At 40.2% G+C, this 13475-nt stretch overlaps 1 protein-coding gene across 1 annotated transcript in view; it reads left to right on the top strand.

Moving 5' to 3' along the window:
- The first annotated feature begins 331 nt into the window (after positions 1-331).
- PSMB7 (proteasome 20S subunit beta 7) overlaps positions 332-13475 on the top strand; it is a 55277-nt gene continuing 42133 nt past the window's right edge. The window contains exons 1-5 of the mRNA XM_081588648.1: positions 332-410; positions 847-940; positions 1697-1794; positions 3004-3144; positions 8526-8641. Coding sequence (XP_081444774.1) covers positions 349-410; positions 847-940; positions 1697-1794; positions 3004-3144; positions 8526-8641 — 511 coding nt within the window. The 5' untranslated portion in view covers positions 332-348. The remainder of the gene's footprint in view (positions 411-846; positions 941-1696; positions 1795-3003; positions 3145-8525; positions 8642-13475) is intronic.

A 13475-nucleotide genomic window follows, 5' to 3' on the forward strand; every position in this document is an offset into this window, starting at 1 on the left:
AGTTGCAAGGAGGCGGTGGGGCTGTGCCTGGAAATTGAGTGTGCTTGTCTCTGAATCCCCATGTAGTCGAATTTACAGTAGACACCGCAGGATGCCGGGTTTGTGGCGTGTCCACCTTAGATAAAAAGTCCTTTCCCCCAACTTCGGGCGTCAGTTTCTCCTCCACTCCACTTGAGGCGCCCTACTTCAAACATCTCCAGGCTCCTCTAGGAGCCCGTAACTCTAAGATCAATTGCCCAAGCACTGTGTTTGCTCCGCCCGTTCAGCCCTAGCTCGTCGGTGGCGCCGGAAGTGATTTGTTCGTTTTGTTGGCTCCCGCCCCTGGCCTGGAAGTACTCTTTCGGGAAGATGGCGGCTGTGTCAGTGTATGAGCCACAAGTTGGAGGTTTCTCTTTCGATAACTGCCGAAGGTGTGGCCTTGCCCGGGGCCGGGTACAGGGCGGAAGTAGGAGTACGGTGTCGGGGTCGCAGTTAGGCTGCTGTCTGGGCCAGGAAATCCAAACGAAGGGTGGGCAGCGGGGGCCCATGGCCCGCGGCCCTTGTGACTCAGGGGAATCTGGGCCTGAGCTTGGCTTTCTCCTGAGGCCGGGTCCGCTCGTCCACTTTCCCAGCGCACCGGTACACCCTCCATCTCCGTCTCCTTAGGCGTGCTGCGGGTCCTCTCAGACGCTCTATTCGCAGAAAAACGGGACAGTCGTCCTCTTGGGGAGGAACCAGTCAACATGGGCGTGGAAGCAAATGCTAGTCGTTTTTCCTTTTCCTGAGTTCCCTATTAGATACTTTCCCTGCCAGTGCGGCACAATGTGGTCCTGGCCTTCAACGCTTTATTCTCTCATTTGCTCTCAGAAATGCCGTCTTGGAAGCCGATTTTGCCAAGAAAGGGTACAAGCTTCCAACGGCCCGGAAAACTGGGACGACTATCGCAGGTGTGGTCTATAAGGTAAGCCGGAGCTGGCTGAGAGCAGCAGGAACCAGGTCACCTGGTCTCTTTTACTTCTCTGGGCTGTGTGAGGAAGGGCACATCTTACAGCATACTAAAGGGCTTTTAGGAGAGACTGTGTTTGTCAGTTTTTTGTGCACTTATCGACAATTTATATTCTTACCTCGCTTTGCAGTTTTCAATAGGAAGCCAATTTTCTGTCTTAACGTTACTACTTGAGGAAACAGAATGATGTAATGTGAGAAAACGAGATTTGTTTAATCGTTGAGCTTTTTTTCTTATTGCTTCTAACTTGGTGCAGGTCACGTTAGTTCTCACAACCACACTTTCCCGTCCAGGTGGACATAATAACTCCGGATCTAAATTGTTGTAAGGGTCAAAAGAGATAACTAGTTTTTGTTGTTAGAGGTTAAGGACGACATCTTTTAAAAAGAAATTGACAGACTTGGCTAATTTAATGGAAAGATTTCTGCATCTTAATCCAGACTTTTCTCATATTGGCTCTGTGATTTGTAGGAATTACTGAATCTCTGAGCCTCATTTAAAAACAGGAATGATAGTTCGTAATGTCTATTGAGGGTTCAACCAGTAATGCTTATTAATTAGCCTTTTCTTGAATGCTGAAAGTATAGCACAATATTTCAGTGGGTGGGGGAGTGGTTCAGGGAGCAGGGTATGGTTAGTATTGTTTTTCCTGAACTAGAGGACTGTTTATATATGTGAAGTTGTTTAAAAGTATATATTCTTTAAAAACAGGATGGCATAGTTCTTGGAGCAGATACAAGGGCAACTGAAGGGATGGTTGTTGCTGACAAGAACTGTTCAAAAATACACTTCATATCTCCTAACATTTAGTAAGTATTGATTAGTTCGAATAACTCATTTTTAAACATATCAAGGGTAAAAATGCATTTACTGTTTCTTAATAAAACCTGTTATTCAGTCTATTTTCTTTCTGTCTCCCTTAAATGGCATTTCCATCGACATAAATTAGCTATCCTCCAGTCCTCTTTTTGCTTTAGTTCAATTTTGACCCAGTTCTGCCTTTTGTGTGCATTTTGAATCCACTCCCTCCTATCCTTCTAGTGAGGCCTTGGTTTGAATTCTTTTTTTCTCAGCTGGACTATTGCAGTTGTCATTTAAATGGTCCCTCTGCTTTTGGTCTTTTCTCTCTCTATTGTTCACTTTTCTGCCATATTGGGTTTTTTAAAACACAGATCTCAACGATCTCCCTTTCCTCTTTAAAAATTTTTCAAGAGATTTTTCACATTTCCACACTGCTTTCAGGATAAAATTGAAACTCTAGTATGATATTTAAAAAGTATGATAGTATGATATTTAAGCTTTTACAAAAAGAATATCTTTTCATCCTATTTAGCTGCTGTCACCCTGTGTTCCGGTTATACCTGGACTGTCTCTCTCTCCTTCATGTCCGTGTTCATCTCATGTCCAAGCTATGTCACCCTTGCTTTTGGAGCCCCTCTGCTTAAAAATGCCCTTTCTTTGTTCGTATAGTGTTTTTATTCTCTCCTTCCAAATCCAGCTCAAATGAAACCTCAAAGATCAGAGTGAATTGCTCTTTCCTCCAATTTCCTATAGCATTTTCCACCTGTGCTACTAGATTGTAGTATATGTCTCTTACACTTACTTTGAAATCAAGTGCTATTACTGTGTCATATTTTCTTTATCCTCAGCACTTTGGAATGACTGGTACCTAGTAGTAGATACTTGGTAGATATAAATTGCAAGACTTTTAACATTCCTTGCTCTTTTGTACAACCTGAGTATTTTCTTGTATCCGTAAAATGCACAGTCTGTTAAGAACATAGAAACTAATGATTTGAAAGGTTCCGTCGGGCTACAGAAAATATACTTACATGTAATTAGATGTGTATTCTTAATTTTATGTTTATTTAAGATTGGTTAGAGTAGTTACAGTGTCTGTATACTCAAAAACCTCTCTCTATGTCCCTCACCTTTGTGGATGTTTTCCAAGAAGCTCCATTTCTAATTGAGCCCTTTGGTAATTAAATTTCAGCTACACTTCTAATTGTATTTTTTAGTTGTTGTGGTGCTGGGACAGCTGCGGACACAGACATGACAACCCAGCTTATTTCTTCCAACTTGGAGCTCCACTCCCTTTCCACTGGCCGCCTTCCCAGAGTTGTGACGGCCAATCGGATGCTGAAGCAGATGCTTTTCAGGTAAGGTTTCAGGATGGGGATTTCTATAGCATCTTTTTCTCATGTCTTAGATTTTCAGCCAAGGGAGCCCTGGAAGCTAGAGAAAAAGCATTCAGAAATATACATTTAATCCAGAAATCAGTTGTTACTGAAAAGCCACTTTAATTTCACAAGGCTTTTGATAATGTATTTGAATTTATGGGATCTGTTTTGTTTTGATAAATGAATCACATGTGACCAATTGAATAATTTCCTGAGGCTTAGGGTATTACTGGATACAAAAACCTTTTTTGTTCTTAGTTAGAAAGTTAGAGCTGGAAGGAACCTTTAAGTTCATCTTGTGAACACGCACAAATGATTGTTTCCTCTCCTTCTTTTAGGGGCAAGGTAACAGTGAAATGAAAAGTGACAATTGGTAGTTAGCTGTGGGTGGGTGTAATAGTGTTAATCAGTTCAGTTCAGTTCAGTCGCTCAGTCGTGTGTTAATATCAACCAACATTTATTTGTTTGTGCCAGGCTGTGCACTAAGTGCTTAATGCATGATCTCACTTTATCCTTTTAGCTCTGAGATGGGGCTGTTAACATCTCTAATTATAAGTAAACAAACTGAGGCTTAAAGAGGTGCAGTCATTTGCTGGCCCTTACCTTCACTCTCTACTGACTCCTATAGAGAATCCCTCTTAATAGTTTTGTTTCTCTTTAGTCCTTAATAGTCACACCATCACTTTGTGTTTGTATAGGTCTAGACAGTTTCCACATTTTAAGTCCATTTTTCATTTGCTTTCATAAAGAGAAGAGAGACAGTGTGGTATATAATAATGCCTAGGAAATAGTCTAGGCATTTAGTCCTGAGTTGTAACACTGGTTTCTCATTTTGTGACTGCCTTACCTTTAACAAATTCTCTCCTCTTTCCTTCTTTATAGAAGGGACACCTTGATGCCTTTTTTAAATTTTTTGAAAAGTTGATCAGAGGCCTTTATTCTGGCCCTCATCATTCATTAAGCAACCTACACAAGACATATTCTTTTTCTCTGCCCAAACTGGTAGCAGCTGCAGCCAGGCCTGTGAGAGTTAAAGGGGAACTGGAACAGAGAGCAAAGATTGTAAGCTGGCAGTTCACAGGCCATATTCAGCTTGTAGAGAAATTTCATTTGGGTCACATAGTGTATTTAAAAGTAGTGGCAAATAATTATAAGTTGGGAACTTTGAATTTAAAATATGGATTTCCAACTTTTTTTTTTTTATAAAAACTCATATAAAGTGGGTTTTAATCTGGGACTGAGGGACTATTGTTGCCTTTATAAGTGAGAGCATGTGTTCTGGTGTGTCAGTCCTTGCAGTTCACTTCCCTGTTTCCTGTCTGCCTGTGCCTTCCTGTGAATTTGCAGGTCTTCATCTTCATGGCCCTGGGCCCTCAGTAAGTGGATATGAGGTTTAATGTAGCTGTGCAGCAAGGCCAGTGGAATAATTCCCCCTTTATACAGTGGAAGATAACAGGGTTTATGAGTCATATGGCAGGAAGCCTAGTCATACTTACCCAGTTCCTACCCTGACTGTACTGAGTCTTTATGTTGGCGATTTCCATTTATTTATGTATGTAATCATCATCCTAATTCTAGAGAATTATCACCTATCAGATTCTTCCAAGACAGTATGAGAACTTGTTAAAGTACATCTGTTGTCAGGATAACTGGACACTTGTGATTTTGATTTTAAATGCAAAGCTCCCTCTCGTGGTTTGTGTGGTGCATTACATTTAAAACAATTTTTAAGCTTGTAAAATTGCAGTAAATAACCTATTTCAAGATTCTTGCAATGTCATTTAAAGCATTTAGCTAAATCTAGCAGATGTTTCTGTTGATGTCTTTAGGATGTTTCAGAAATTCTAAAATCTCTTGTTTCAGTGTTTTATCTTTTGGTTAACATACTGTGTAAAAGTTGAATTTTATCAAAGTTTTGAGAAGAAAACTTAAAAATTTATGCCAGGATAATTATGGTTCTGTCTTTTGACATTTTTGTTAGTTACATAAAGTGAGTCACTAGTATAAGGGGAAAAAAAAAACATAGAATTTGACTTTAGAACTTTGCTTCAAATCTTGTCTACAGTGCTTACATTTGTGTGACATTGGCCTGTTCACTTCACTCTTCTTAGCCTCAGTTTCTTCCTCAATAAAATGGGGATAATAGTTCTGTTTCTCTAACTTTTGGGAAGGAAATGAATCAAGAACCAAGCTATGCAGTGCCTTGTACAGGGCCTGATACACAGTTAGATCCTCATTCAGAGGCTGAAATAGAGTATAGGGTGTCCTCTTCTTGCTATTTTTTTCCTCCTGAATAATCCACTTTCTTGTATGTGAATCAGTGAGAAAAGAGGGTTTGATAAACAGAAGTGAGCATCTTTTTCCTTATTTAAACATTACTTTTATTTTTCTTCTTTGGCTAGATATAGAAGATATAAGTGATACTTGTTCCTTCTGAACATGGAACCTTCTTATTGAGTCTATCAGAAATGTTTGGTATCTAGTCTATATTCTGGAAACTATTTGAATATGCAGAGGCTTTAAAAATTTATTATGTTGTACTTTTTTTTCCCCCTTAATGGAACATATGTATATTCATTGTAGAAAATTTTGAAAATACTGAAAAGCCCAAAGAAAAAATTAAAACTTGGCCATTTAGGGAGAATCACATTTTGGCTTTGTATATATATTAATACTTCTATCTTTTTATTTGTCCATTCATTTGATCATTCCTTCTGCCTTTCTTTCTATAAGTGCATGTTCACAGTAAAAAAGCTTATATATGTTTAGATAGATAAGCAAAAATAATATGGAAATTATCTGAATTTCTGCTACCCATAAGCAGTTGATGCTAACAGGTTAATGTACACTCTTCAGGGTTTTTCCTATGTTTAATAATACATGTTTTGTTCTGTAGGAATGGGATCCTAGTTGTGCTTTCTATCCCATAAAATAACCTAATCTTTTCACCTACCGGTGCATCTTGAGTAGTTTCCACGTTGGAATATTTCAAAAAGAAAATAACCTTTTTTTATAAGTTATTATAAAAGTAATGTATGATCATTGTAAAAAATTCAGACACTACAGGAATGTGACAGGAAGGAAGTAGATTTCAACTGACATTTTGCCACTGAAGCATATGTACTATGAAACTTTGAGATCTGTGTTTTGAGACCTTTTATACTCTGCATATATACATACTCATATGTGTTTGCAAAAGTGGAATACTGCTCAGTGTTGGTTTGTAACTGACCTTGTTCACATAATAGTGTATTGTGGTATTGTTCCCATCAGTAGATGAGCTAACTCAGTGTCTAGGGATTTTACCTTGAGCCTGTGGAGGAGTTCTATAGACCTGTAACTCTCCTGAAAGAGTGAAAAACGTGTGTGTGTACATTTGTTATAGGCGAGGATTCCACAGTTTTAATCACTCTTTTAGAGGGGTCTATGCCCCATAAAAATTTGAGAGTCATTGATCAACATCTTAATTTTTGTTGGATCACAGTAATCTATATTAGTAACCAATTTTTAGAGAGTAACAATATTGCCTGTTTTAAGATGTTTGAATATAAGGTATTCTGTGGATCCTTTGGAGTGTAGAATCTTCAGGTGTTTGTGTTATTCATTCTTTAGGCTATACTCCAAAATAAATTCCTACAAGTGGAATTGCTGGGTCAAAGATAGGAACATTTAACATTTTAATACATATTGCCAAAATTGTAGCCGAGAAAGATTGTTCTAAGTTGTACTACCATCAGTTGTGTATGAAAAACGTGGCTTGATTTTTAATGATTGTGTAGTGTTCTGTTGTATAGCTAGCTGTATTAGTTTAGGTAATTCTTACTGTTTCCACTTTCCTAGCATCATAAACAGTTACTGCAGTAAACATTCTTATGAATTCATTTCTGCATATTTGTCCTTCTATATCTTTAGAATTAGATTCCTGGAAATAGAATTTCTGGATCAATTTTTAAGGATTTCATTGACTTGCCAAAATAGCTTAGACTCTTTTAAAGGCATCAAGCAGATTATGTTTTAGCTTGGAAGGGAACTAGCTGGTTATTATTGACTTTAACTAAACAGTCTGTTTGGCAGGATATATATATATATATACACATATAGGATATATATGTAGTAGATCAAGCACTGGGCTGGGGTGGGAGTGGTGGGTCTGGTGATTCTCTGGCTTCTCACCCCAGAGTTCCGAGATCTACTCTTGAACCTGCTGCCAGCTCATGTGGCTTAGGACCAATTTCTTCCCCTGTCTGGGCCTCTCTTCTCTCTTGAGACTGCTTCTAGAATCCTTACCTGCTCTTTATTTTTTCACTTATAAATGGAAGATTTGAAGTAATCAATTGGTAATCGAGGGACACAGAAAGTATTGGACTTGACCTAGAGCACTTCCTGATGGGTAACTGTGTCTCAGACAGTGTAAAATTAGGACTTTGGTTTTTGTGTTAATTTATTCATATCAATTTTAATGATTGTATCATCAGGCAAATTCAGCATGTTTTAGTTTCATTTTTCTTCCCAAAGAGCTAAAGGCTTACACTGGAGAACTTTAAATCCAGCATGTTTATCCAGCATAGCAGTTCTAATGGTAAAAAATTGAACCATATATAGGGAAAGAAAAATACAAGTGTAAAACCAACCAAGTGTGGGTCCAAAGGAGCAAATATGTGCAGAATTAAACAGGTGGGGTCAGGTGGAAAGTGTCTCTCCCACGTTCCTGAGAGAGATGGCTTTAAACCGTGGACAGTAGCAATGGGTTTGTAAACTGTCATGGAGTTATTTCATGGTTCACTTCCCTGCATAATGAAATACTTTTTTTCTTTTACTCAGTATGAGCTCTCATCTGCCATAATTTTGTGGATTTATTCAAGGGGAAGGTATTTTGACATTAGTCATTTTCCTATGATGAGGTTGATAATTTGAACAGTTTTAGTTTAGCGACAATTCACCATTGACTTGGAAAGGAGCTTATTTGCTAATCACAGAGAGGTCTGATGGGGAGGGGTGTTCGTGATCTTCGGAGTAAGCCACGCTTGGCTCTGAGACTTCCTAATGTCTTCGGGTTGTTTTTTCTTTCTCTATAATAAGAACTATAGTGTCTTCTTTTGAAGGGGGTTGTGAGGCTGAGATGATGTAGGGCACATGGAGTGCTTCGTACAATTTACAGGTGTTTTTTTTGACTGATAGATGTTCAAGTATGTTTGCTCCATTCCCTATTTTTTTCCCATCAGAACAGTAGCTATTTAATGAAGCAATAGTAGTGAAAGAAAAACTTTTTGTTGTCTGACTTCTCATGCAGCTTTTGAATAAGTTATAGTGATGCAATGTAGACTCATTTTTTTTTTTCTTATGCATGCTTCGATCACCAGGTATCAAGGTTACATTGGTGCAGCGCTAGTTTTGGGGGGAGTAGATGTTACTGGACCTCACCTCTACAGCATCTATCCTCATGGATCAACTGATAAGTTGCCTTATGTCACCATGGGTGAGTGTAATGTTTCCCTGATGTTTCAGAATCCTCTTATTTACCAAAGTAGTCTCTAAAGGAGCTGGTTTATTTCCTGACAGAGGAGGCAGCACAATGTGCTTTGATTCCTTCTATAAATATCTGTTGAGTTCCTCCTGGGGATGTGGCCTGTTGTGTGTGGGATATAGCAGTGAACAAAATTTAGACTAAGTGTCTTGCCTACAAGGAGTTTATATTTTAGTGGGGGTGGACAGACAGTAGCAACAGCTTTATGTTAGAAAGTGATAAATACTAGGAGAAAAAAACATAACGTAAGTGATATTATACCACAATTATGCAGGATACTGCCTTTGGGGGAAACTGAGTTAATGGGGAACAAAAACTTGGTTTATTACTTTTTACATCTGCCTGTGAATTGACAATTATCTCAAAACAAAGTTAAAAAAAATTAATGCAGTTTAAGGAGACTTGAGAGTGTTGGGGTGGAAGCCAGACAGAACTGTTAAACAGGAAGGTTACAGTAGGTTTGTGAAGAAGGTGAGGTTTGAGTGAAAGGGGCTCCCAGGCAGAAGGAAGGCTAGACTGGAGGCCTCCCTGGGGGAACAGGCCTGGTACATGCAGAGATTTTTTTTTAAGTGACCAGAGTCTCTGTTTGCCATTTAATCTCTGAAGGATCCTGGACATTTAAGGTTCCTCTCTGAACCTTGATTTCCTCACTCTGAAATGATGTCAATAATACCCACCATGCATATAGGTTATGATGATTAAAAATAATGTATATAAGCCATCTGGCCCAGTGCCTGGTCTATAAATAGTAGCTACACTTTTTAGGTCAGCTGTGTACATTTGTATTTTAGCTCTAAATGCTAGATGAGTATATTTTTTTTAATAACTAAAAAAAAAAAGTGATAAAATCATGTTGGAAGAGTTGGGATTTTTGAATTTAACTCTCATGCTAAATTTCTGAGTGAAATTGCATCTGTCCAGAAATTTGAACAGGCATGTGTAACTGGCGTTTTTCTAGATGTTGTTTACCGTTTACATTTTTTGTCTTGGTATCTTGACTCTGCAGAGCCAGGGATAACTGCTGCCTTGAATAGTCTGAAAATGTTAGTGTGAAACTTTGCTATTCCATTGCGTTTAATACTCAAGCCTCTTACGAGGTTTGTATACAACAGATGTTCCCTGTTTGTGAGAAGAATAATTTGCCCCCAGATACCATATGGAATAATTATTTTAAAATGAAGATACAGTAATTTTAGAATTGTTCTGAATTCTCTGTTCCATTTTATTTGTTATCTCCATCAAGATACTGTTTTTATTTCTCCCCATTTGATGCCTTTAAATGGTAGTAAAGGTGGAATAGTCTTTTCTTCTTTTTTTGATTAAAACAATTTTCACACTTGCAAGAATGTAACAAGAATGTACAATGAATAGTCATGTATACCCTTTACTCATTTTTGTCACTTAACATTTTACCACATTCTTGCTGGCTCTTTGGTGCATTTTTGTTATTTGTGTGTGTGTGTGTGTGTATGGAACCATCCAAGAGTACATTGTGGACACTATAACCCTCTACATCAAAATCCTTTAGAATGGTCCCTTACATCACCTTGATGACATCATCAAAATCAGAAAATTTAACATTGATACAAGGCCTTTTCATTTTTAAGATGGGAAAATTGAGTTGGTTTCTGCTGCTTTTGAACTGTAGTAATTTGTCTTATGAGCATCATCCCGATCTTAGGAAAGGTTGTTGAAAGTGAGTAAAGCAGATTTGTGTCTGCTCATTTCATTCCTGCAAGTCCACTTTATGCTCTGTCTTGGCCAACAGTGATCTTGCTCCAAGTCCAGTGTGAGTCCACGGTGATGGCACCACACTTCTGCTTAGAAATCATTACTCTCCATAGTCTGGCTTTGCTTTCATAGAAGATTAAGAAGAGCAAGATACCATAACATCCGATTTTAGATCCGCAAGTAAGTTGTTACTTTTGAGGTTTAGTTTGTTTGTTCCCATCTGTTCATTTATTTATCAGCTATTTCCTGAGTGCCTTCTGTGTAACAGCGCTGTAGCAGGCTTCACAGAGCAGTGAATGTCTGGATCCTTGCCCTCAACATACTCTCAGTGTAGGGAGATAGATGTATAAACTGACAAGGGCAGTAGGTACAAAGGCCAGTGGAGGCCCATGGGAGAAAGGGTCACTTCTAAACTGGAAGATTTCAGGGAAAGCTTCACTTCACTTGAGTTGAATCTTAAAAGAAGGATAAGTTACTTTCACTCATTTATTAGAAATTTATTTAGCCTCTACTATGTGCTCAAGGGGCTTCCCAGGTGGCGAAGTGGTTGAGAATCGGTCTGCCCTTGCAGGAGATGCCGGAGACATGGGTTCACTCCCTGAGTCGGAAAGATCCCCTGGAGAGGGAAATGGCAAGCCGCTCCAGTATTGTTGCTTGGGAAATCTCCTGGGCAGAGGACCCTGGCAGGCTACAATCCTTGGGGTCTCTGAGAGTTGGATATGATTGAGCCACTGAGCATGCATGCGCTAGGTACTGGGAATGTAGTGGTCAGCACAGCACTTATCCTCAGGGCTTATAGCCTTGTGTGTGAGACAGGAATTAGACAATTAATCTGATACACATTAATAAATACACATTAATCTGAAAGAATGCGCTGTGCTAAGTGCCCTGGAGGAAAAGAACAATTATAAGGGAGAATTTCTAACAGGAAGGAGTATATGGATAATGGGTGTTTGGAAAGTCCTTATTGGACAAGTAACAGGAAAACATTTTCAAATGAAAAGTAATTTATGAACATGACAAAACATTAAAGTGCAGGAAAATATGTGAAAGATAAGTCCATCTTTCATAGTAACCACTGTTAAAGAGTTTACTGTGTTTTTTCTCAGGAGGTATTTTATGATCCACCTTTATATATCCCTATCATCTGTCATCTATCTGTGTATTCCTATTAAAAATAACATTGCTGAAGTCATGCTGTAAATATTGTTCCATTCCTATTAACTTGTTTCGAAGAAAATTTTGTATCAGTACCTATAGATTGATATCAAATCTATAATAACACTGTCCTAGAATTGTACCATATGTCTGTACCAGGACTTAGTGACCACTTGTTCTGTTGATGAGTGTGTGTCTTGGTGAGCTTGTATAAATACATCTGATAAATTCCTGGTAGTGAAATTTCTGGATTAGGGTGGGCACATGTATTGCTCAGAATTGTCTGTTGAAAGCATTAGAATCACTGGATGATTTAGGAAAGGAGGAATTTCTTTTCTTTCTTTTTTTTTTTGTTTAAGGATAGTAGATGACTCACAGAATAGCTGGGAGGGCAAGAACTGGGTTTGGGGCCGAGAACAGGATCAGAAAGCATGCTGCTGCATGGGCCATTGCAGGCAAAGGTAGAATGCTGCAGACAGCACTGCTGGCCTGGCTGGCGCAGGCCTGGCTCACTCCTCACTCTGCTGCCCCGGCTGCCTCGTCCAGAACTGAGGCTTCCTGCCATCTCATTCACTGTCAGAGAGTTCCTTCTAGGAAAGAGGGGGTGCTAGATTGCTGATGGTGGGTAAAGTTCAGTTGTCTGTTGTTAAAGTAGTGGAGTTCCCCAGACACAGGAAGTATAGCTACTCGGCAGCCCCTAAAAGTGACAGGTGACTGTACAGTGCATCTTACCTTTTGAGAGCTGTTGCCAAACTGCCCTCCAAAAAGATTGCACTAATTTGTATTCCACCAGGAGAATGTGAGAATGCCTTTCTCTTATAAACTCTCCTACTTTGGGTCTTGCCAGTCTGGTAGGTGAAAGATGGGAAAAAGTAGCTCTTAAACTGAGACCTGAATGGTAAGTAGGAATTAGCCAGGAATTTGCCACCCTGCTCCCTACCTGCAAGAGAAAGATTTTTCAGGCCCTGTGGTGCACAAGGGACCAGTATGGTCAAAGGCCGGAGTTTAGCTGGATGGGTGAAGTGAGTGCAGTGGGTGAGGGGAGTGCTCCATGCGGGGGGCACAGCAGAAGCGAACATGGAGGGATGAGGATGTCTGGGCTTTCAGGAGGGTGGAGGAGAGGCAAGGCTGGAGAGCTAGTCTGGAGAGTCCCATGGTACAGGCTGAGTTGTCTGTCGTGGATGTTCCCGTCCACTGTTTTCAAGCAGGGGATGATAGGGTAAGATTCCTCGTTGGAGCAGGCTGACAGCTGTGGGAAGGAGGATTGGCATGGAGAAGTCTGGAGGCCGAGAGGGAGGGTTACACCTGGCTGGAAATGTCGAGAGTGTGGATGGGTCCAGGGGTGACCACGGTTGTCCTGGAGACCCCTCAGAAACCAGCCACTTGGCCCCATCGCAGCCTCTGACCATCCTCTCCTGCCCTCAGTGCCTGTTGCTTCCCGGCTCTCAACCTTAGTGCTGTGGTAACTCCTCCACGGGGGTCACTTCCCTTCCAGTCCTGCTCTGGACCCTTTTTCCTGTTTCATTTCCTCTTCCTCCTCCCCTCGTACCTCAGGCGTTTGTGGTAACAGGCTCCTCGCCCTCCTGTGAGCTGCTCTCACTCCCCACTGCTGCCGTGCTGCCTCCTCTCATAAACGCCTTTTCTGCCGGGAATGTTCCTACTCATCATCCAGGGCCTCGCCCAGAAGCCTTTCCCTGGCGACTGCCTCAGGCTGTTAGCAAGTCCCTCTCCAGGCACTTGGTGTGAGACGTGCTTCCAGGATTCAACCTTGTCCGTCCTCTGCTGTCCCAGCCCTTGTCCTTCTGCCCCTGCAAGAGTCTGAGATCTCTGTCAGTAGAATCTGCCTTACTCCCGGAATCTATGTGATTCAATGACTGTTAGATGTTGAATTAATTTT

The sequence above is a fragment of the Giraffa tippelskirchi genome, chromosome 4 (genome assembly GCF_054371585.1).
Source record: "Giraffa tippelskirchi isolate mGirTip1 chromosome 4, T2T-mGirTip1v1.2.pri, whole genome shotgun sequence".
Lineage (NCBI taxonomy): Eukaryota > Metazoa > Chordata > Mammalia > Artiodactyla > Giraffidae > Giraffa > Giraffa tippelskirchi.